This window comes from Stylophora pistillata, chromosome 13, assembly GCF_964205215.1.
Source record: "Stylophora pistillata chromosome 13, jaStyPist1.2, whole genome shotgun sequence".
Lineage (NCBI taxonomy): Eukaryota > Metazoa > Cnidaria > Anthozoa > Scleractinia > Pocilloporidae > Stylophora > Stylophora pistillata.
The window spans coordinates 19,904,115-19,926,577 of record NC_142531.1 but is presented as its reverse complement, the minus strand read 5'-3'; the positions used below and the strand labels follow the sequence as shown (position 1 = coordinate 19,926,577).

At 40.7% G+C, this 22,463-nt stretch overlaps 1 protein-coding gene, 1 long non-coding RNA gene and 4 other non-coding genes across 7 annotated transcripts; 4 read left to right on the top strand and 2 right to left on the bottom strand.

Annotated features, from left to right (window-relative positions):
• The first annotated feature begins 4,089 nt into the window (after positions 1 to 4,089).
• On the top strand, positions 4,090 to 6,141 carry LOC148718085 (uncharacterized). Its single transcript, XR_015994706.1, has 3 exons — positions 4,090 to 4,332; positions 4,579 to 4,755; positions 6,073 to 6,141. It is a non-coding gene; the product is annotated as an uncharacterized LOC148718085 (long non-coding RNA).
• A 1,859-nt stretch (positions 6,142 to 8,000) lies between these two features.
• Positions 8,001 to 8,082, top strand: Trnal-uag (transfer RNA leucine (anticodon UAG)). The gene has a single exon. It is a non-coding gene; the product is annotated as a tRNA-Leu (tRNA).
• A 2,210-nt stretch (positions 8,083 to 10,292) lies between these two features.
• Positions 10,293 to 10,374, top strand: Trnal-aag (transfer RNA leucine (anticodon AAG)). Its single transcript has one exon. It is a non-coding gene; the product is annotated as a tRNA-Leu (tRNA).
• A 2,553-nt stretch (positions 10,375 to 12,927) lies between these two features.
• On the bottom strand, positions 12,928 to 13,009 carry Trnal-uag (transfer RNA leucine (anticodon UAG)). The gene has a single exon. It is a non-coding gene; the product is annotated as a tRNA-Leu (tRNA).
• A 3,572-nt stretch (positions 13,010 to 16,581) lies between these two features.
• Positions 16,582 to 20,827, bottom strand: LOC148718081 (neurofibromin-like). 2 transcript variants are annotated; one of them, XM_088743352.1, is made up of 6 exons: positions 20,725 to 20,827; positions 19,926 to 20,203; positions 19,432 to 19,532; positions 18,775 to 18,920; positions 18,493 to 18,533; positions 16,582 to 18,180 (listed from the first exon to the last, which is right to left on the bottom strand). In XM_088743352.1, the coding sequence occupies exons 2-6, from the start codon at positions 19,986 to 19,988 to the stop codon at positions 17,812 to 17,814; spliced, it is 720 nt and encodes a 239-aa protein (XP_088599478.1). In that variant the 5' UTR covers positions 19,989 to 20,203; positions 20,725 to 20,827; the 3' UTR covers positions 16,582 to 17,811. The 2 variants fall into 2 exon arrangements, with proteins under 2 accessions (XP_088599478.1, XP_088599479.1); XM_088743353.1 differs by lacking the exon at positions 20,725 to 20,827 and having other exon boundaries at positions 19,926 to 20,423.
• A 1,248-nt stretch (positions 20,828 to 22,075) lies between these two features.
• Trnal-aag (transfer RNA leucine (anticodon AAG)) lies at positions 22,076 to 22,157 on the top strand. Its single transcript has one exon. It is a non-coding gene; the product is annotated as a tRNA-Leu (tRNA).
• Positions 22,158 to 22,463: the final 306 nt, after the last annotated feature.

Below are 22,463 nucleotides of genomic sequence, written 5' to 3'. Positions count from 1 at the left end.
AAAGAGAGGAACAAATTTCCTTTGTTTTGATATGTAAATTGTCGAACAAGGAGCAGATTGAACCTCGTCAAATGGCTAGTCAAAACAGCCACACCTTCCTCCTTTTGCTCGTTTCCTGTTTTATAAGCGTGAAAGCAGTGGGAGAAGAATCGGGTAGCTCGGAAAGCGCTTCGGGTATTAATTTACCATCGTTTACTTACGAGATAAACAAGTAAGATTTGTAAAGTTATTTTCCGAAAGAGTCGGAATAAATACATTTTTTTCAGGTTAGATTGCTGTTTTTACCCTAAACGTCGTCCAATAAATTTTTCTTGCAGCCTACTAATCTATACAATTTCGAAGGAAAATATTCAGATGTTTCACCGTCCCCGAAGGGTCTCCACTCATCGAAGCGTGTACTGTAGCCAATGTAGTGAATTTGCAGTCTCTTGTTGGGTTTGTCAACCTCCGTGACTTCAACTTCATACAATTTTGTATCTTTTCTCTGTGAAATGAGCTTTTTAACATAGGTGTATGCTGAGTATTCGTTGCAGAATCACTTTGGTTCTCTTATCTCTCTCTTTGGCTTGTCCGCCATTTTGAAAATTTGCTCAGGAGGGCATCTGGGTTAGCGGCCGCGCCAGGCTGGAACCGACAAAAACAAATGTCCATCGCAGTGGGGAAACAGTTTGATATGAATGTTCGGATTACAGAGAGAACTTCTAAGGTTATAAAGGGACTTAACAAATTGATTTCGTGCATGTACCCGTTGTACTTTTCTCCTAGACCCATTTTTTGCTGTAATTGATATGCATTGAAAGAAGAAAGTAAATAAAAATACAAGTTTTAGTTTTTACTCCGGGTATGTTTTCTCGTTTCTTCTTCACCCAAGTTAGCACTTCAATTCCCCTACCCAGTCCTTTTCCGATTCATTGTTGAACAGTCAAATAAAATGGCTGAATAAAAGGAATGATCTTACTGGAGACTTTTTGAACAAGACAAAAAAGAAATAATTAAAATGAAAGAAAAAAATAGCCATAAAATTATGGCTGGCTCCAATGGCGGGAAGGATGAGAGGAATCCTTCGTACCCGTCTAAGCACGGGGAGAACTGTTTATACCATCACCACCACCCACGGGGGATTCATCGTGCGTAGGAGTTGCAGAATACAGAAATCCACTGCATTGTTAGTCTCCCTCGCAGCCTTTTTTTGTGGATGTCACGCAACGCTCCCCCAAAAGAACGGCTGCTGACAACCGAACTACATTCCTTTCTCCGAATTGGCCAATCACAGCTGGGGTTCCATTTTCAGAAACCTTTTCGCGCCAGACTCACCTTTTGAGACTCGTCCAATCAGATATCGTTTTCTATCGCGATCCTCATGTGGAAAACACAAGACAAATGGCAGTGCTTGAAGGAGCTTTTCGCAAAGCGTCGTCAAAGTTCAAAATTTTCGAGCTTAATGCTCACCAGAAGCTTGCAATTAGAAAAGTTTTAGTCGAGAAAGAAGATGTCTTTGTTAAGTTGCCTACAGGATCCGGGAAATCGTTAATATATCAAGCACTCCCGCTCGTGTTTGACCATGTTACCGATGAAAGTGGTCATATTATTGTTATTGTTGTTGCGTTGTACCAACGTGAGGAAACACTCGATAATTCGGGCCGATTTCCTGTACCGGTGATAAGAAGCCACGAACATAACTAATCGGGTTCACTCCAGCTAGCGGCGGACTGGCAAATGAAGAAGTACAAGTAGTGTAGGAGACGTTGGCCGACCTAAATTGCAGTGTTCTCGAAGCCTTCGCCCGGTTTGTTCACGGCAAGCACGCGCTTTTTTCCTTCTGATCTCCATCTGTAGGTCGAAGCAAGCGTTTAGCCCTTGGCCTCGATTGAAATGCGTCTTGTATTTCATTTTGATTATTGATGTAATTTACTGTTTCTTATATATTCTGACTTTTATAATCTGTAGTAACCTCTTGAAGTAGTGCGAATAAAGAGTTTCAGTTCAGTTTTTAGCTTCTTCTACTTTCTCAGTTGCTCACTGAAACTTTAACAACCTCTCAAACAATCCAGCGTTCGTGTCGTTGGCGTAGCAGTTGACGTCTATGGTAAGCGTAGATTCTATAATTTCAACGAAATTGTGAGAAGTTTTCCCAAAAATATATACTCTATCTTTACCAGGGCACAACGATGAACATGTGAAACATTTTGAGCTCTCATTGACAAATTTCTTCAGTGTTTCTCCCGACATGATAGCTAGATCATCTGCCACATCCACATTTTCGCGTGAAACCTTACGTCATTCAGATTTTCTGGAATGTGATTGGTCGTAAAGACAGCAGAGTGACAATAACTCTCGAAAAACAAACAACAACTATGAGTTTAAATTTACAAGACATGTTTCGACATTTTCATGTCATCTTCAGTTGCAAATGAGCATTTAACTGTTGTACATTTGAATTTATATTAAGGTACGTTACAAACTACGTGTCAGGGCTTACGTTACATTTGAATGTTAAAAACGCGAAAAATGTAAATAGCGCGCGCTTGACTAGATCAAAAAAGAATTAAATAAATAAATAATAAAAATAAATTAAAAGACCAAGGAACAACATAATTAAAAGGAAAGAGACAATTCTAGATGTTTTAATTGCTGATTAAGGATAGGTTTTTCCCACTTAATATGCAATGCCTCTTTGATCTTAATTTGGTATTTTGAAGCGGCAGAATCTAAGATCGTGAAACATTCAGTATCACAAGAGTCAAGACAAGCCCTTGATGATTGCAGGTGCTTGTAAATATGCGAAGTTTTGTCCGACAAGAGGTGCTCACGAACTCGTGTACAAATGTGGCGAGTGGTCTCACCAATATAACTGACATTACAGCCAGCACATGAAAATTTATATATGACACGCGAACGTAGACCTAGCGGTACTGAATCTTTCACACTGAACATGTTTCTGAGTTTAAACGTACTGAAGACTAACTTAACATCTAAATCAGCTCTACAATAACGTTTGAGTAGTTGTCTTAACTTAGTCTGAGCGACGTTCGAAAACCGACCAACATAGGGAAGTTTATAATAGTGCGCAGAAGGTTTACCGGAGTTAGAAGAGGCGTTCTGCCCAGTAGGAGAAGGATTATTTTTCTTCGCTAGACACCTGTTAATGATCTTGTCTATGACCCAAGATGGAAAACAATTTTTCCGTAGCAAGAAAATAAGTTTCTTGACATCCAGATGAAATCCAACCCAGGAATTATTGATCTTATATGCTCTGTCAATCAACGTTCTGACTAAACCTAATTTGTAAATCAAAGGGGCGAAGCTGAAGTAATTAGTAAGAAGACCAGTAAACGTCTTCTTGCGATATACACTGGTGACGATGGATGTATGATTGTTGTATAACAATATGTCTAGAAATGATAATTTCTTATCGATTTCCTTTTCCACTGTGAAACGAATACTAGGATGCCTGACGTTGATATGATCAAAGAACATAAGCGCGTCCTCCTCGCTATTGAACAAACAAAAGGTGTCATCAACATAACGTCTGTAGAACAGAACTTCAGAGAATGAATAGTTATCTAGCCAGTTTTTTTCATGATGTCCCATAAAGAGGTCTGCAAGTCCTGGAGCAAGTGGGGACCCCATGGCAACCCCATCTATTTGATCATAAAACACACCCTTAAACAAGAAACCAGTCTCAGCTGTTGCGAAGGTAAAAAGCGCTTTTAAGTCAGCGGCGTTTATCTTAAGACCAGGGTTACCTTGATAAATGTATCTGATCGCCAGATCAATGCATTCATCAAGAGGTATACTAGTGAACAAACTCTCAACATCGAAAGATACCATGAACTTCCCTGAGGTTGATAACTGGTTGATTTCATGTACTAAAGAAAACGTGTCGCGGACGTATTCACACGGGACATGTGGCTCTAGAAGATTACAAAGGAGCTTAGATAAATTGTAATTGTAGGTACCTATTGAAGATACTATTGAAGACACGTTTTCTTGGGGGAGCGTTGCGTGACATCCAAAACTGAACGGCTGCGAGGGAGACTACTGCATTGTTAGAGAACTGGTAATCTGAGCAGTCTTTGTAATCCTAAGCGGAGTTTCATTTGGATTTAACACTAACATCGGTTGAACTGTGGCTAACGTGCAATCTTCGAATTGAGAGGACAGAAAAATCAGTGGATTAAGCAGCTTTCCGGGGTGAAACAGCGAAGGGTTCTAGACGGGATAAGGTGTTACGAAGTTTCTCATCAGCTGTTTGTAATTTGAGGATGGGAATCCTATTAATAGGCTTACAAAAAGGGAAAGAAGGAGAATTCCAGGAACTCTTCAAGATTTGTAAGTAGTTTGGAAATTTTTATTGAGAGCACTGCTTCGTAATCTTTAGAGAGGACTTGTTATTTCCATCCGGTTTGTATTGAAATGGTTTTAACTTTGCGTAAGTAACATTTTTCCATACCATTATGTCATGAAAGGAAACTGTTGCGAGTGAAACAATTGTGAACAATTTCCTCTTCATGGTGTTTTGTTTTAGCTTTGCTTTTCTGAGTTCAATGATAGCGTTTCTGTCTTGTTCATTCATAGTGCTTTGTTGGAAGCCCAAGATATCTTTGGTCTTGACTTTGAGTCTGATGAATTTGAGAAGTATGGTAGAGACGACTTCTATTCAGTAGAGGTTAAGAGGAAGATTATGAAGATGACACAGAGGTTGGTGCAACAAGGAGACCTAAAGAGAAATCAACAAAGAAGTCTATTTATGAGGTGAGTGGCTCAGTTGTTCTGTTAGACTGTGTTTGAGAACACTGCAGTATATGGTTTGGACTCAAGAGTAACAGTTGATTGTATTTATGTTAATAGGGGTCTTAAAGTGCCTATGAAACCTATTTTTTTGCATTAAATTATAAAAATAGAAGCCTGTAGAGGGTGTCTGGTAAGATTTGTGAGTGATTCTGATGCGTCTGTGTTATTTTAGGAGGCGATAAAAGTCCGAGTTTGTATGGAACTTAGGCTTCTCGTATCTCTATGGTCGCTTGAAAGAGTACTGGTACTCAAATACTCGTGACGTCACGGTAGTAACTCACTTTGCTTCTCTGATAAACTTGGCCTGTGAAATCTATTGTTTACAATCTTTAAAAATCAATAAAAATCATTAAAAATTCAGAGAAATTACTAATTATGGAGCATGGAGCACTCGTTTGTACAATAAGAACGCATGGTTACTACCGTGACGTCACGGCGCTTAGTCCCTCTTTGCTCGGCCAGACATTTTAACTGCGGATTATAGAGCTTGATAAAGAATTCAGAAAAGGGAAAAATACCACAAATGTTGCGAAAACATGTTTAAGAGTCATTACATTTTGATGTAGAATAGAAAAAAAAATAAGTGTTATAGGCACTTTAATATAAGTTTTCTTATGTAGTATCTTGAGTATGTTTACGAGTTGTGCTGCATTTTGACAAGCCTGTAGGGTGAGTCAAAATACAAGTAACAAGTAACTGTACTCAGCGATATGACGTCAGAATGGTCTAATAAGTTATTAATTATCCAAAACGCCAAATTGTTATTTCAATGCGGGCGAAGTTTGCGGATATTTATTGGGTGTTATGAAAACTAAGACCCTCGAAAACTAAGATACCAGACCCAAGACCCGTCTTAGTTTTCGAGATGACGAAAACTAAGACCCCCTAAAATCGAGTCCATCGAAATATAACGTCAAACTGTAACCAAAACAGGTCGAATCTTTCAAGTTATCTCCTGCCCGATCCTTTCCACTGAGTTTTAGGTCAAATTTAACAGTAAATTTGGGGGTCTTAGTTTTCGTAATTTCAAAAACTAAGACCCCTCTTAGTTTTCGTAATTACAAATACCAAGACCCCCACCAAACCATTATGCAAAATTTCTACAAAGTTTAATTAGGACTCTTTAAAGACTATAGTTCTTAAACAATCAACCAGAAACTACCACTAGATTTCAGGTAAATAACAAAAAAGAAGGATATATTTATATAAGTTTTTTTGACATGAGTTGTCTTTTTATTACATGACACTGTACTTAGCCGAACGTTTTTTTTTAAAAAGACCATACATACTAAATTCCCAAAGCAATGTGGAAGAGGAGATCAAGAAGAAGGGGAAATATTATACCAGGAGAACTTTTATAATTCTGTTTTTATTGCCGTATAGATTTACTTTGGGTAAGTACAGTATTTCATGTAAAACATGTTCTCTCTATCTTTTAGGACCCTCTGGATGGTGATACTCCAAAAATTCTTCAGTAAGATAAGTATTATAAAGGCCAAATGATGACATGAATTTTGTGTGTTGAATTACGCAACAACGATGCTGCTTTATCAGCTACATGAGTATTCCTGGCACTGGTTACATAAAAGGTTCAGATAAATACTGGGAAATTAACCCACACCATTCAGAATCAGTTTTGCTAGCAGAGTGCAGAGAAGGGAAGGGCCCTCTGTCCCACCCATCCTAATTGTTTGACTGTACTGCTAGATTCATCCCCCAAGCCAAGCTATTCCAGCTTGGGCATTCTGTTACATGGACAGAATTAAAGAGGCTGTAAAAGTAGGTATTTGGAAAAGTCTATGTCCTAGTTGGTTTATGGTTCAAGGTACTGATCATGGTGAGCCATTGAAACACCAGGATGCTAGTCTTGTCCTGTTTGAGCATGCTCCTTCAATACTTTGGATGCCGCTTTTAAGATGAAGTTTACCAGTAGAAAGGAGTACAATGTCCGTTTACACGAACAGAGTGTTTTCAGCTCATGTTACTCTCAGGAAGACATTTATAGCATCGCACAACCACAATCATGCGCTATCCTGGATATTGTACTTGCAAAAGGCGGACCAGAGGCCATTGCAGAAAGCTATTATAGCTGCATGAGAGCACAGCAAAAGTCTGGAGGCCGATCAAATGAGACACTTTTCAGAAGAACGAAACTGAACTGGTGTTTACCCTCGTTAAAGAAGTGTGATGATATCATTCATGAAAGTGTCAGCCTGTATTTGAGAGGAGATGATGTGATCCGCTCCCACAGACGAAATGCTTTCTTTTCAGGATATGAGAAGCATTATTCAGTCTCGCCGGAAAGTCGTGGATCAAATAGATTCGTATTCAGGTCGCTGTCCTTTTCTGGCAGATAAGTAAGACAATATGTGTGTATTCTGTGCCAACGCAGATCGTCATCTGTTTGACATGACGATTCCTAAAATTTAAGAACATAGATTGACAAATTATATAAAAAGGCAAGCAATTGGTTGCTTTGCTTCAGGAATTTGGACATTTATTGGTCTACGCTGTATACCTAATTACCAACTTCTGTCTACTAAGTCATGTGAAGTGGATCTATAGTTCCTGTAGCTCATTTACCTGTGAAAGGCTAAAAGCCGGAACGCAAAGATTAAAAGATGTATATTTCTTGACAAGTTAGCAAATGCAAAATTGTTCAAGCGAAGCACGATAGTATATGTATTTAATGCATATTGTGCGAAAATTAAGGTGCACACCTTGAATATTACCTGTTTCTATGAACAATATTGTTTCTAAAATTATAGGGCACCGAAGTGATAACTGATAACAACGGAAATTCATAGTTCCTTGTCAACGATAAGCGAAAACGTTCTTGAATCAATATTAGCCGGCTCTTATGTCCTCGATTTCTAGCGATGACTATATAAAATAAAGCACCATCACTGAACACATAAAGATGAAAAGTAAATGTTTTTGCTCCTGATAGCCAGCATGGACATCCCTTCAACAAACTAGTCTCCAGGATTTCTCTTACCCGCCTCTCTTAGCGGCGGCGCGGCGGCAAAAGATCTGGGCCCGGGGGCAATTATTGGCGTATGCTACCAACGGCGTAGAATTGTAGCCTATTCGGCGTACATTTTCAAAGCCCTCGGCGTAACTTCGGCGTGGGGTCTATGCGGAATGCACCCTGGTGAATACCCCACCAAACTGTCTGACTAATGGTATTTAACAATAGCGTAAGAGGTAGCGTGGCCGAGTGGTCTAAGGCGCTGGTTTTAGGCACCAGTCATTTCAATGGCGTGGGTTTGAATCCCACCGCTGCCAGTTCAATTTCTTTTTAAATTCACACATGGACAAGGCTGGGCGCCTTTTCAAAACTGCTAAACCGAAAAGGACTCAGCTGAACTTTCTTGATGAAACTCGCACTTACTTTGAAGCAAGTTCTGTCCACTTCTACAGCCATGTGCATTCCGTCATGTCCTTCAAGCAACTCAATATAACAAACAAAAAATATGAAAAATGTTGGATCAGAATTAACGCTTGCAGTGATTGGTTCACGAGTTAGGTAGCTCGTTTATTATGAAATGAAAGAGTGCTAAAACCACGCCTACATTGTTAAAATTTTTTTTTCAGAACAACAAACTTGCTGCTACCACTTTAAACACGAAGGCGCGCTATAAAAGGAGCCTTAGGTCCCACTGGACCATTTGTGAATCAACCTTCGTGTGATGTAGAACTCTTAGAGTCAAGTCAGCTTGAGCTACAGCTACTCCAAAGCAGTGAACAGCGGGCGCATTCCTCAAAATTGTTTTTTATGTCTTCATCACAATACAAGAATTTTTGAGATTTGTATTTCCTTTCTCCAATGGAAACTGTCTTTATTTGTGGCGGTAAATTTGAGATCGAAGAAGGTGGTTCTCACGTTACCTCATGCCACCATGCTGGTGGAAGTAAACAATAGATATCTCACTAGCTCCTTTTGTTCGTCTAGCAGCATCTAAATTTGACCCGCATACGTCAACGGTGAGTGACAAATGAGCCTAGATCTTCCCAGGGAAGACTTCCTTATATACCGCGCCTTTGTGTTTAATATCTGACCTCGTTTAATCAACACTTTTTCATTCCGGGCCCCCTTGGATATAAGCTCCCCATAGATTATAAGCCTCGCTACGGACGTAATCCCCCACGGGCATAAGCCCCCACTGACATAAGCCTCCACTGACATAAGCCCCCACGGATATAAACCCCCAGGAATATAAGCCCCCACGGATATAAGCCCTTACGAATATAGGCCCCTACAGATATAAGTCCCCCTTGGATATAAGCCCCCACGTTTACATGTCCATTTAAAACTCTTTAAGACGTTGAAAAGGCCAAACGTTGAGTCTTATTTACGTTCGTAAAAAGATATGAGATGATGAGTTACCTCCATTATTTCAAGTAAAAGGTCAGTAACTGTCTCCATGACGGTCATGCTCAGTGATTCTCCTTCCCAGTCTCTCAGCGTGTACCTGCGTTGGTAGGTTACTTTAAAAGCCTTAACATCTGGTGTCTTCACTTTTGAGATGCCTTTCAGTAGTTGAGAGTGAAATGATTAGATGGCATACAGTTTAAAACAAAAAAGGAAAAAAGTCTATCTTTAAATTGCCACACTTCAGGAGAATTTGGTATCAAATCAAGGTAACGCATTCTTGCTGATGAATTCCTCGACTTTCGTCATCTCTTTGCTGTTTCGCCTATGTAAATCTTTCTGCAATAAGTCAGCAAGTTATGCAATAGATTACATTGGCGGAGGATCGTTTGGGTCCCGATATTTTCTCAGTGTTGTGGATGAAAGGACACGTTTTGTATCGTGCACGAGCGCATTTAAAAGTGCCTGGTTGGTCATGTAATCTATTGCATAACTTGCACTTATTGCAAAAAGATTTACATCGGCGAAACAGGCAGAAGACTAGGTGACCGATTCCGAGAACACCTTCGTGACGTGGAGAGGAATGACAAGGACACATCGAAACCAGTCGCTTGACATTTTAATTTACCTAATCATTCTAAGCAACATATGGCAATCTGCGGTCTTTCCTTACACTTAGGTAGCACGGAAAGCCGTAAAACTCTTTAACAAAAGCTCATCTTTCAAACTGGCAGTCTAAATCCCACAGGTGTCAACGAACGCTTTTCATTCCACTAATTTATTCGTGCTTTTCTCGTTGCCATTTTCCCACCAATCACATAGCTCCATGTTCTGCCTTTAAAAGCACACACAACCCACAATTCCTCTATTCGCTCCGGCGAACGGCTAACGCTCGAAACGTCAGCTTTTATAATCGTAACGATGGCCAATTTACCATTTCAACCGTTGTTGATATATTAAAAGTATGGGATATGACTGGCAACTATAAACAAACAAATAAAGAACGAGGGTATCAGAGCGATTTGTTCATCAAGTGGCATAAAACAAAAAAAACAGACGATTGTCTAAACAAAGAAAGGCTGTTTTTTATTAGCCTAAAATGTTGCCTAAACAGCGTGTAAAGGGTAGCGTGGGCGAGTGGTCTAAGGCGCTGGTTTAAGGCACCAGTCATTTCGATGGCGTGGGTTCGAATCCCACCGCTGCCAACTTAACTACACATTTTTACCTAAATTTTCAAAAAAAATCACAGTGCAGTATAAAGTAAAAACCAATGTACTCCAGGACTACTTTTGACATTCCATTGAAAATTGCCCTATTTGTGTTGGGGAACGGATGTAAGACAAACTACTGTTATCAAAAGAAGCTCCTTACCGTCAAGACGGTCGTTGAAGGAAAGCAAAAGCAGATATCTTGTCAAGATAGCAATATCGTCCAACATGAGGTGTTGTTCAAGACGGACAGTGGGAGAAATGAAGGTCTTGCTGATTAGCTGAGAGCAATATGGGTGGAAAATAAAGCGTTTGAGGAAACTGGATACTTAGCCTTCTGGAGACAAACCCTAGTCAATAACAAAATAATCCTAAATATTTTTACCTATAAGGTATCTTTTCATTTAGACGGTCTGGTTGAATAAAAAGAATTCCTTTTTACCAATGTAAATGGATAGCAGAAGTCAACTCTAAAATAATGAACACGCGTACGTCTTGCACAGTCTGATGCGTTTTCAATGAGGAGCAGTTTTGAAATTGGCTGTTGTCAAATCTGTAGTATTTTGTTGTCAAAACTCTGGCCTCTTCCTAGAGTAGCCCACGTGAGGGCGAGGAAACTGAGTCATCCTCAGAGCGATTTAGTTGAATTTGACCCCCAGTTTGCAGCTTGGAAGGAACTAGGGGACAAATTCTACCAAATCGATAGAACCATTTCCGTCATCTATTAGAACAGCCTGCTCTATTCACGGATGGAACAGTCTAGTAAGCCGGTTCTGACAAATAGTTAGCGAATTTTACGTCGAGTTTTCATATCTACAATGACCAAATCAAGTCACCGAAGGAGAATGCGTTACTGTGTCGAGCCTTCCAATGACCTTGCGTGACACAATTTGCATTTTAGCTGACGCCAAAGCTACTGCAGTATCTGCCATCACTTCTGCCTTTACAGAACCCAGCCCTCCTGTGGCACTGGCCTGAAAGATAACAAAATCATTAAGACATATCCAATAAGATAGACAAAGTCAAGAGATGTTGGGACCATTTACGCTTGAAACGTGACCTCAGTGTACAACAAAGGCAGAGAATGTATAATTCCGACTACACTCAGACAAGATATTCAATGTGAAAGTTTATTTAGGATGAGTCAGCCAGCCTTGTAGTATACGCATCCTACTAGAATCTACAATGTACTGGAAGTATTTACTGAAACTAAAGGGTTATACAAAATAGCCTGTGCTACGCCAGATACGAAAAACCACTATAAAAAACCACTCTTTAGAAGTGGCCAAAAAATATGTGGAAATGTATTCCTCATCTAATGCAACAGCACTGTACCCCGAGGAAAGGGTAATTAAAATAGACCTGAATACACTACTAATCACACAGAAAATTCAATGAAAGTGGTGACATTTTACAGAGAGTTGTAAACAAAATTACATTAAACAAGAAAAAAGAAAGTGGTAAAACCTAAGACTGACCGACCTAGAATGACTTAATTTCCCGCGAAACGATTAAATAATCCGAAACTACCGCGATGCCACTCGAACCTCTTCAACGTGCCGTCAGAATATTAATTTCTGACTAATTCGTTCCCATGTCACTCAAACGTCAGAAATTACATTTTCAGGTTCAACATCAGTGTCTAAGAAACTGAGCACCTACCCCTCCCTAACCCATCGACAACCCTATCTTGTTATCAGTTGACCGTTGTTTTATCAGGGGAGGGGTAGGAACGCATTTGCGCAGAAAAGGACCTTGATCGATAATTCCTCGCCAGCCCCCCTCTTCAACCACCCACCCCCACCCCCTCCAAAAACAAACGCACCCAGATGTTACCACTTAGTATTTGGAGTTGACCAAAAGCAAATCATAAAAAGGAATTGAGGTTCCTTGACAGTTTGCTTTTGGTTGCTTCCACTTTTCATGCCTGGTAAGTGTAACTAGTATTCAGAATGATTTAGAGCAATATATGTATTGCGGGTTTCCAAGAATTAGGGTTCAAAGACAAACAACGCTTTTTTGTGGGCAGAACCGTTTGTCGCTACAAAAGAGACTTGAGAGACTTTTTGTTTTCGAATAACATAAATGTCTACTTCGCAACGACTATCTGTCGAAAACCTCCCAAATCTTTATGTTACCAAGTTTGTTTATTTACTAGTACGTGCATAAATAACTCTAGTTATGAGACGTTATCATTGGAGTCTGACAAAAACGTTTACCCATACAATCCCTCATTCATAAAATTTAAAAGAAAAAGAGAGAGAGAGAGAGAGAGAGAGAGAGAGAAAGAGAGAGAGAGAGAAAGAGTGTTATAAGCTACCTTAATGAAGCAGTCAAGGACTGTATCCAACAACTCGGTTACTTTACCCACATTTCCCCAAATTGACGCTTGAACGGAGGGATACATGGTCTAGAACAGAGACGAAATAACTTTGTAAGAGTAACTTAATATTTAAAATCTCGGTAGTAATCAACGATTGCATGCATTGGTTTTCCTTCACTAAGTTATGCGATTGGTACAGAAAACTTATGTAAAAAGTGCAACTACGTTGGCAGCGGTGGGATTCGAACCCACGCCATCGAAATGACTGATGCCTAAAACCAGCGCCTTAGACCACTCGGCCACGCTACCATTTACAAGCCATCAACGGAGACACCTAAGGGGACAAACAACTCAAAGGGAAATAATTAAGGAAATATATATTGGATGCTATTTTTCTTTGATAATCAGATTAAAATTTGTTGCAACTCATCATTCAAATGTATAGTTTCAGAAAGTTATGGAAAAGCTTCGTTCTTAATGCTTCTTTTAAGAGGCGAAAGAGTATCGAGCGTCAGACAAATATCCTCTATGCGAGTTGTCCCCTATGCACACTTCAGTTAACCCCAAAGTGAATGGCCCCAGGGCTTTGCACCAGTTTCTTACTGCAGAGTAATTTTGTAATTTTTAAATCGGAACCACACACGCGACCCTACACCTTCCTGCATGTTGCATACACTCTCCGAGCTTTTCCTCACGGCGTATTATTTGCAGTTGGATGTACTGTTCCATGAAGAAGCAGAACTGGAAGACTGTGCTGTAGAACAATTCTTTTCAATCCTCTGATCTTTAGGCGTTTGGAAAACATCATTTTCGTTACAACTAGCGCTGGATTTTTTGAGACTCTACTAAAGTACTAGCACTATCCCATGAGTTGGTAGCGGGAGGTGTTCCTGCTATCATTAGGAGCTCGTTTTCTGCTTCCGTAGTGGTTGACTTGCTTCCTCTATAAGACTGCTTTGCAGCCATTTCCGGAGTCGTCACGCCAGGCGAATAACTCCCCCAGAAAAGGCTGTTCACATTCGAACTGCATTCCATTCAGGATTTCGACCAATCATCATTTTCCCACGGCACGAAGCTTGGATATCTCCACCGTCGCTCTCAACGTTCAATAAGCGCTTCGCTCTGGGAAGTTCGCGATCCTTGAAGATTCCCTTCAATTCATCTTTGAGTTCTTCAAGATGATCAAAGGCCTTTTTGAACTTCATCAATCGTCGGTAGCAAGCTTTACAAACTGACAACTCGCTGGTCGCTGAATAGCAGCTCACGTTCACATCCAGACAGGACCTAATAATCGCCGGAAAATCAAAAAAAAACTTTATCCAAAAACATAAATTTTTTCTTTTTTCTCAACTCAAGTGGAACAAATAAAGCAACGATCACTTTGCAAAACCTTCTTCGGCGTTTCCCGCTCCATCAAGAAACTACGAACAAATGCAGAATTTGAAAACGCGGGAAAAACGATATTGATTACAATCTCTTGTGTTCTGATTGGTCACATAAGAAACGATGTCAGTGATCTTCTTGGTGCAAAGACAACAAAGGGAAAGGAATGTTGTTCGAATGTGAGCAACCGTTTGTGGGGAGGAGCGTTGCGTGACGAGACTAAAAACGGCTGCGAGGGAGACTACCCTCCTATAAGGATGACGAAATCTTGGTCCCCACAGATCTTCCTCAGAAGATGTAGAGCTATACCATGGCGTGACAACTGCAAGTCTTGGAACCCAACCCATGTACCCATTTTTGGTTTCCACCTTTCCGTGATTATCTCTCATTGTAGTTGAGGTGCCTAATGAGCTCGCGGCACACGTCCTTGTCTTTGTTACGCTCATCCTTTCCTGGGCTGACGGAACCTCCGAAGTGATGGCCAGTGCTTGTTTCTGGGATATCTTCACTCAGAGTATTATCACAGTCCCAAAAAGTGGCAGTAGATAGCCGGGTACTTACAGAGCTACACTGGCTAGCGCCATCATCCAGTCTGCTGTCAGAACAGTCTTCCGCATCCTCGTTAAAAATTCGCGTAACAATTTTCTCAGGTGGCAAGACTGGACAGCCACTGTCATTGTTGTGCGACGCCTTTCTCCTAACTCCATCTTTAATCCTCTTTATGAGTCGCACTTTGTCGGTTTGTATCTTTTCACCTTGGCTCCCGCGTTTCTTTCTCAGAAATCGTCGTGGCTTTCTTTTGGCCTTTTCTTCTCTTTTGATGGGCTTCGTTGTTCTGTGTGAGGTATGAGAGTGCAGTCTCGCTATGGCTAAGTCTCGGGCATTATTGCCCTCTTCTTTCACTGATCTTCTGGTCTTGAAACCTGAAGCAGCAGGCTACTCCACCGGTGGCAATGCACATGACTGAACGTCATTTTGTTGGCCCAGTCCATAAAGTTGGACAGGTCTGTTTCTGTTTCTAGCCAGCTGCCGTTATTTTTTTTTTCACGATTTAAAGCCCCTTCTTGTGGTTGGGAGACCTCACACTCATCTTCCGAATCAAACAAGAATGTCACAGACGACGAGGATTCGTCATCCCCGTCGAAATCAACCGTAGCGAATGAACCCCTTACACTAAACTCCAGTTCAGACTGGAACGAAACAATACTTGGAGCAGGCTTCGTATCGGTTGCAACAGAGGGTATTTGATCTGATTCTTCACTTTCAACCCTTTTGTCCATTTTCGTATCGTTTTCTACTGATTTGTCTGAAAATATCGCCGTAAAACAGTTTCCCATTTTAGTGTTAACCTTAACTGGAAGGAAAACACTTAACGTGTTATTATGTGAATGTGACATAAAGTTTGATAGCAACCTACTTCGCAATGCGTTGTGATTTGAAGTGCGCGCGCCTTATTTTGTCGGTGTTTCTTTTCTATGTCTGTGTTACCTGTCTCCAAGATATTGAATAGGTATCTGGTGAACTAGGCTATTGTCTCACCTTTTAGTCACATTCTGGCCCCGGTTGTTCGAAGGATGGTTAACGCCATCCACTAGATAAATCTTTCTCCGGTTGATAGCGCAGTACGTTTTGGTAACACTCATCCGCCGGGTAGCGATGTATCCGTTGGATAGCATTAACCGCTCTCTGAACAACCGGGCCCTGGGATACAAATTACTTCTTTTCATCAGGACCCAGTTGTACAAAAGGCGGATGACGCTAACTAACGGATAAATCGCTATCCTGCGGATAAGTGATAGCAAAACGTACTTCGCTTTCCACCGGATACAGATTTATCCACTGGCTAGCGTTTCTCAAACTTCTAGCAACCAGGGCCGGTTCTTTTGCGCGAATAACGATAGCATGCCTGCTGCAACATTTAGGAAACCTGGTCGCAAAACGCTTGCATGCTTCCTGTCGCCCGTGAGAAGCGCACGTACACACCAGCAAAACTAAAAAAAAATTGACTCCGTAGTTCGTGAAAATCAGCCTTGATGGTGCGCGCACATCGTATTATATATACCCTCGTGAACAAAAACAAAACTGCTTTGTATAAAACACAATACAATGTTGCACATTTCAATGATTTTATTTACAACTCTAATTAAAGATTGTAAAATTTCTAAAACAAGGTCTCATCCGCTTTCACGTTCATATCGCGTCCACAAACCAGTGTGGCGCCAGTATTATAAAGGCATTTGCATTCCAAGGGATTGTAATATTTACAAATAAATTATAGCGTCAACCGCCTCTCGCTCCCAAGATCTCATTAGCAATTCTCCTTTCTTTCTACCATACAATTCTTATAATGTGAATTTGGTATTGGATCAACTAAATCCCCTAATTGTTATTTTTGTATATTCTCATCACTTTTCTACTCGATCTTGTATGGATATCGTTAGGAGAAATTCTGTCTTGGTCACTCGTGGGAGTATAAGGGGTTGGCGATATTCTCATCAGAATATCTCAGCTGAGAACGACAGGTTCGTCATTTTCTTTAAAATCACTCCCATAATATTCGTTTAATTGCAAGATAAGTTACTTCATCTGCTGCTAATGCTGGAGCCGATTCTCCGGCTGTATTCCCCTTACCATATTTGTTTGGTAATAAAGAGAGACTGTTACGAGGTGTAACAAGCGAATTACCCGTGGGAATTAAAGAGATAGAACGCGCGGAATTATATAATGGTGATGTCGTGTCGTTGTGTCGAGTAATCTACTCTGGAAATCGGAGAGTACCTAAGTCGGAATGGGTATGGCAACCAATGCTCCAAGAGTTATCTACTTCAACAACGCCATACCAGTACAGCGGTCAGTTTTGAATTGAACTCTTGAGTAAACAGAACTCTCAAGTTCTGAGAAATGTCGAATTAGACAAAAATCAATGAACAGAAAACCTACCAATTTTTCGCAGTCACTCATTTTCTCGCTAAAAATGGAATATGCGAGAATAAAATTTTGCGAAAAATTGGGCAAAAAGTGGTGGTAAATGGAACTAGTTTTGGCGAAAAGCGAGAATTCGATACTATCGTTTTAGTTTCCCACGGCTTTTAACTGTGCCCACAAAAACACTATACTGAACAGTACGGACAAAATGATCGTTTTTGACCACGAACAACAGTCAACCTCCTAAAGGCCCGTTTAAAGAAATTGACGGTGCTTGTGACACAAATTGTGGACCGTATCCTAAGTGAAGTAAGGACTTGAAAATTAATTTTTAACAGGACATAAAATTTTGCGTTGCTATTTTTTGCGTCAACCGATATTTCGAGGGAACTCGATCTCGTGATTTTTCTGAAATAGCAAAATGAAGTCATGCAGAAGTTAGTATCAATAAGGTAGAAAACTCAAAGCGAGCCAAAAATGCATTTTAAGTGCACTGTTTGGTTTCTCTCGGTTACTCCTGCGAAATGTCAGGATGAAAATTAAACCTCTTGGAAGAGGAGTCCACGTAGAACTGCGGCTTGCAAGACAAATGAATCCGAGTCGAACAGGGCTCGTGGTATATCCAGCCAACTCTTTCAAACTCGTTTTCAGGCCTTAAGCCAATATGCAAATTCTCCTTAACACTCGTCGTTTAGTATTTGTTGCCAGAACTTGATAATCAATCGAGAAATGTTCCCTCGATGATATGGATCCCCTGTCTCGCACCTTGGCCCGTAACACCCCACAGATTTTTGACAAACTAATCACTTCATAACTTTCCCAGTGGAGGGACTTCGTGTTCCCCTGGTGGACCAGTTCCGTCGGAATTTCGGAGATTCCTTATCGGCCTTTTTCGCCCGGCATGACGAAGATGAGCGCTTGAACGGCAACGGAATGAAAAGGTGCTTACCGGGTGCAGCACCAGACAGAGAACTAAGGGAAGAAGACAGAGAAGACGAGGAAGACGCCACCCTCAGGTCCTCAGTGCTAGAGCTGAGAAGTATTGGTTTGACAGACGCCACAGAACCTGAACGCTGTGTTTTTTGATCGGTCAGGGGTACACCATACACCTCTACTACAGCTTCCAAGAACTTTACAAAGAGCTGCGCACGGCTTGCCTGACCGCTTTGCTCCTGCGAAAATTAATAACATGGATTTTTTACCCGCACAAAGGTCTAGATCCTAGCAGAATACAGGACCCTTGTTTAATGTGAACCTTCTAATTGCCTAGCTCAACATAGAGTTCTCTGTGTCTCGGTGGTAAACCATAGGACTGCGAAATGTGAAGGTCTGAGGTTTGAATTCTCGAGGGAGATTCGCATTTTTTCGTTTCCACGATCACTGGAAATGAACTACATCTTGTAAGACCCTTAAAAGTAGTTTCAAAGCTAATCTTAAACACAAAGGTCACTGTGAGCAAAATCGCAGCAGTACAAAATGCCTACCTTAAACTTCGTGAAGCGACTGAATCCGGAAAATCCAAATGCTGAAAGAGCAAAAACGCAGACAAATTAGTCTTTGTTTTCTTTTACGCCTTGGAAGACGAGGAATTAAAGTCGTACACGAGGCCATCATGTTTACGCGAGAAAAACAAATAACTTCCTCACATTAAAAACAGAGACTTCATGACCTATAATTAAAATTATTTTTTGTACCTCTTAGTTCCACATCACCTGGAAATTAAACGTCATTGCAAACAGTTCAGCTGTACTTTGATTTTCACTTACTTGATAGATAGCTTGACTTCATAACAGGATCGTCGTTTAGCTTTACAGCGCTCATTGAATGTACGATTGTCTGTATCGCTTTCAGAGTGGCTACATCATCAGAATGGCCGAGCACAATGGATAGATCCGAGTCTAAGAGATTATAACTGCACAAGAACAAAAAAAAAATTAGCTAGAATGTTTTTCTCTTCTCTATTATGTGGGGTGGTAATTAACTACTCTATCAAAAACAAAAAATAAACTAGGTAACTAGTTTTTAGTTTCGAGATTCGTTAGCGGGCAAATGAAACAATTGGTAGATAACAGGCAGTAGCTAATTTTGGAAAGCTGATGATTAGAGCCTGCGAGAAGGCTTTCATTACGGTTGCAGCATGGGTGGCCGGTAAAGCATGCACGAGGTCTGTGAGGGGTCTGACACTAAAAACCTTTCGCGGACCTCCTACGCACTCACATCGCTCGCCAGCTTGGAATACCTTTTGAATTAGTGTAGAAAATTTGGTGTCATATCAAGATGTATTTCTCATGACTTATTCGCTGGGAAACGCTCTAGTATCGTAAAATTACAAGTATGAAAATAGAGGGTTAGCGACGTTCTAGTGTGCCTTGGAGATGCATATGAGCAGCTGATAAGGACTATTTAATAATTAGAGTACTCACATGACAGGGAAAACTCCAGGGAATACCAAGCTAGCCTCCGCTAATACCTGGTACAAATACCGTGACTCTACATCTCCAGTGACGTGCTCAAGCAGCATTGCCTATCAAGAAACCAACAACTTGAATCAATAAAACTAGGGTCTCTCTGTTAGCGGAAACTCGCCCACACATACAGCTCGTTTGACCTCCTACAAAAACTCTGTGTATACACTTTCCGAATGCCACCAACAGCCCTGCTCAGTCACCCTTCAATGGACTTCCATTGCGGGAAAACGAGTAATATTTAAACAAATCCTTCTTTAACAATAATGAAATAACCTCTGTTCTGATTGGTCTGTGTGATTTCGTTATGTCGGTTTCCTGACGATCGAATAAACGTTTCTATGAAGCAAAACAAAAGCAATCCCGAAACACTTTTCGAAACTCAATTGAAAGTTGTTCTAAATCAATTCACCCTCAGGGACGTCATTCCGAAATTATCCAAACAACCTTACCAGGGCGGTCAGCAGCAAAGCTTGAGTCTGATTGTCGTTCACAATGGTTGGATCCAAGAGCATGTTTCGACATTCCGAGGGGCAAACAAAGGCCTCGTCACTAGTACTGTCATCAACTGTAATCACTATGGACACTTGGTGCTCCGTATTCAAGGACGTTACGCTTCCGGAGAGACTGCCGTCAAGTTTGCCTGGAAAATTCAGGGTGGGGCTGTCGGGCTCTTTTTTGGCACCCGGGCGCAGGCTAGAGCGAACTTCCTCAGATACGGGTAACAAAGCTACGAAGAATCAAAGTCAAACAATCTTCCGTAGTCAAGTTAGAAAACTAAATGTGATTGAACTTTTTAATGAGTAGTTTTCGTTCTCCCCACCCCCGAAAAAAAGGCGCCTAAACGCGTCAGGGGCTACCTTCAGCTCATATGCTTTTATTTTTTCTATGACAAGGTATTTTCGAGGTTTTATTTCAAGAGAACATAAGTTCTACCAAGTTTTCAGGACTTTTGCAGTTCACAGAACCTTTGCAAGACAACTTTTGCACGGACCAAAACTAACTTCAGCTTGAAGGGGAATAAAAATATTAGTTCGGTACGATAGTAAAAAAAAAACAGAAAAGAAGCGATGATTAACCCCGAGTGAAAAAGGATAACTGGGGAGGAAGTAAAACAAAACGAATTACAAAGTCGTAAATAAAAACTTTGGGCGAATTCTACCAAGAAGCAAAAATCTTTGGCGACTTCGCCCAGTTTAACATTAGGCATTCCTCTGCAGTAAGGAACACTTTGTCAGTCCTTTAACTTACCAGCCAAATATGCAAGATTTTCTTTGTTGACTATAAAAGAACCACGACTGCAAGGAAATTAAAGTGTCATCAGTTCCCTTACGCTGACTGTATCAAGCGTCATTTCAACAGACTGCGATGACATGCTACAATACAAATGACAATGAAGAGCTATTGCCCTTAGAATCCCTAAGAATGGCCAGCATCTAATTTCTCCTTACAGTATCACAGCTGAATCAACCAATGAGGTCATGAGAAGTTAAAAAAATGATCGCCACCTAAATAAGCTCCTAAGTGCTTTGAACTTCTTTTTCTCAGTTCCAAAGGAGATTAAGAAGATTAAAACGGAAAGTATGGAGAATATGCACTCGGATGTTGAGATTTAGAGGGTAACGCAGCAAAACGAGGCGCGTTTCGTAAAAACAACAAGCCAATTAGAGCTAAGGAAAATGTCACAAGGAGTAAATGGGAACTCAAATTTAAAACAAACAAACTTTGAGAAGCGCCGGAAGACACACGTGACCAAGATGTGATTAGTTAAAATATTGACGTCAATTTCTTTTTTACAATAAAAGTATGATTTTATTTAAGTTTTCGGAAAATCACACGCGCGCGCATTGCGTGACACGACACGTCATTTTCATGATCCGTAACCTTATTGACAATGGTTCTCGACCAATAAGCGCGTGACAATTTCTACAATTATTGTAACATCAAAATTTACCGGCATCTCCTTGGTTGAAAGGGTAGCACGAATTCCTCATACCACTCACAGAGCAAATGAAGAAAAATCTACTGCAATCCCAGTTTGTTTTCGACATTAAGTTGCAATTAGCCTTTTCCAATCCATACCTGCCTTGTCTTCCGTTTGCTAGTGATGTTATACATCAAGTTCAGGATGCGAATACGAGCCGAAGAGGTGGCCTGGGGATGATATACTCCAACAAAAAATAAGCAGAAAACAGATTCAGTGGATAAAAACTATTTCACCAGTTTTAACTGACCAGTAACTGTAAGGCATAGCGTTCGTGTTACTGCTTTCATTAAGTTCCTCAGTTTTGGAAAACATTACTAATCCTGGGCACAAGTTGACACACGTAAAAGAGCCCTCCTTCTACTGGCACAATAGCAAATCAAACACGCCAACAAATTTTAGAAAAATTGTACTTAAAGAAACAGTGCTATACCCTTCACAAGGTGTATCATCAGCGCAAAGTGGAAATTGTTTGAAAAGTGAAGGCCAACGAAATCGTCCATTTGCTTACAGTGAAACTCTAGCAGTGGTTCTTCACGTACCACCATGAGAACTTTGTCCTCCGACTGTAGAAAAAAGAAAATAAGGACAAGGTGTCATCTCTTTTAATGTGTAGACGGTAGCGTGGCCGAGTGGTCTAAGGCGCTGGTTTAAGGCACCAGTCATTTCGATGGCGTGGGTTCGAATCCCACCGCTACCAATACAGTATTTTTTTGAAACTTTTAATGAAAATAATATCTAAATTTGATTCAAGCAAGGCTCTGGCAGCAGAACTCACAATTACATTCCTATTTTTTTTACGAACCTCTGATTCAAAGGCACCATGTGTTTCGAGTGATATGAAGCTCTGCTCCAAAAGTGCCAAACCACAAGGTTATAGAGACACTTCTGACACCCCAGGGTGCATTTAGTTTAGGTTACGCCGAAGATCTTCGGCGTGGGTTTTAAAATTTTTCGGCGTACCGGCGTGCGATCGACAAGATGTTGGCGCACTGAAGCGAATGAT

Excerpts from the sequence above, each read along its gene's own strand:
- LOC148718081 (XM_088743352.1), bottom strand. The coding sequence starts at position 19,988 with ATGCTCTTGGATCCAACCATTGTGAACGACAATCAGACTCAAGCTTTG. Across the intron at positions 19,533-19,925 it reads CTTTGCTGCTGACCGCCCTG|GCAATGCTGCTTGAGCACGT; the intron begins GTAAGGTTGTTT and ends GTTTCTTGATAG. Across the intron at positions 18,921-19,431 it reads CCTGGAGTTTTCCCTGTCAT|TTATAATCTCTTAGACTCGG; the intron begins GTGAGTACTCTA and ends GTTCTTGTGCAG.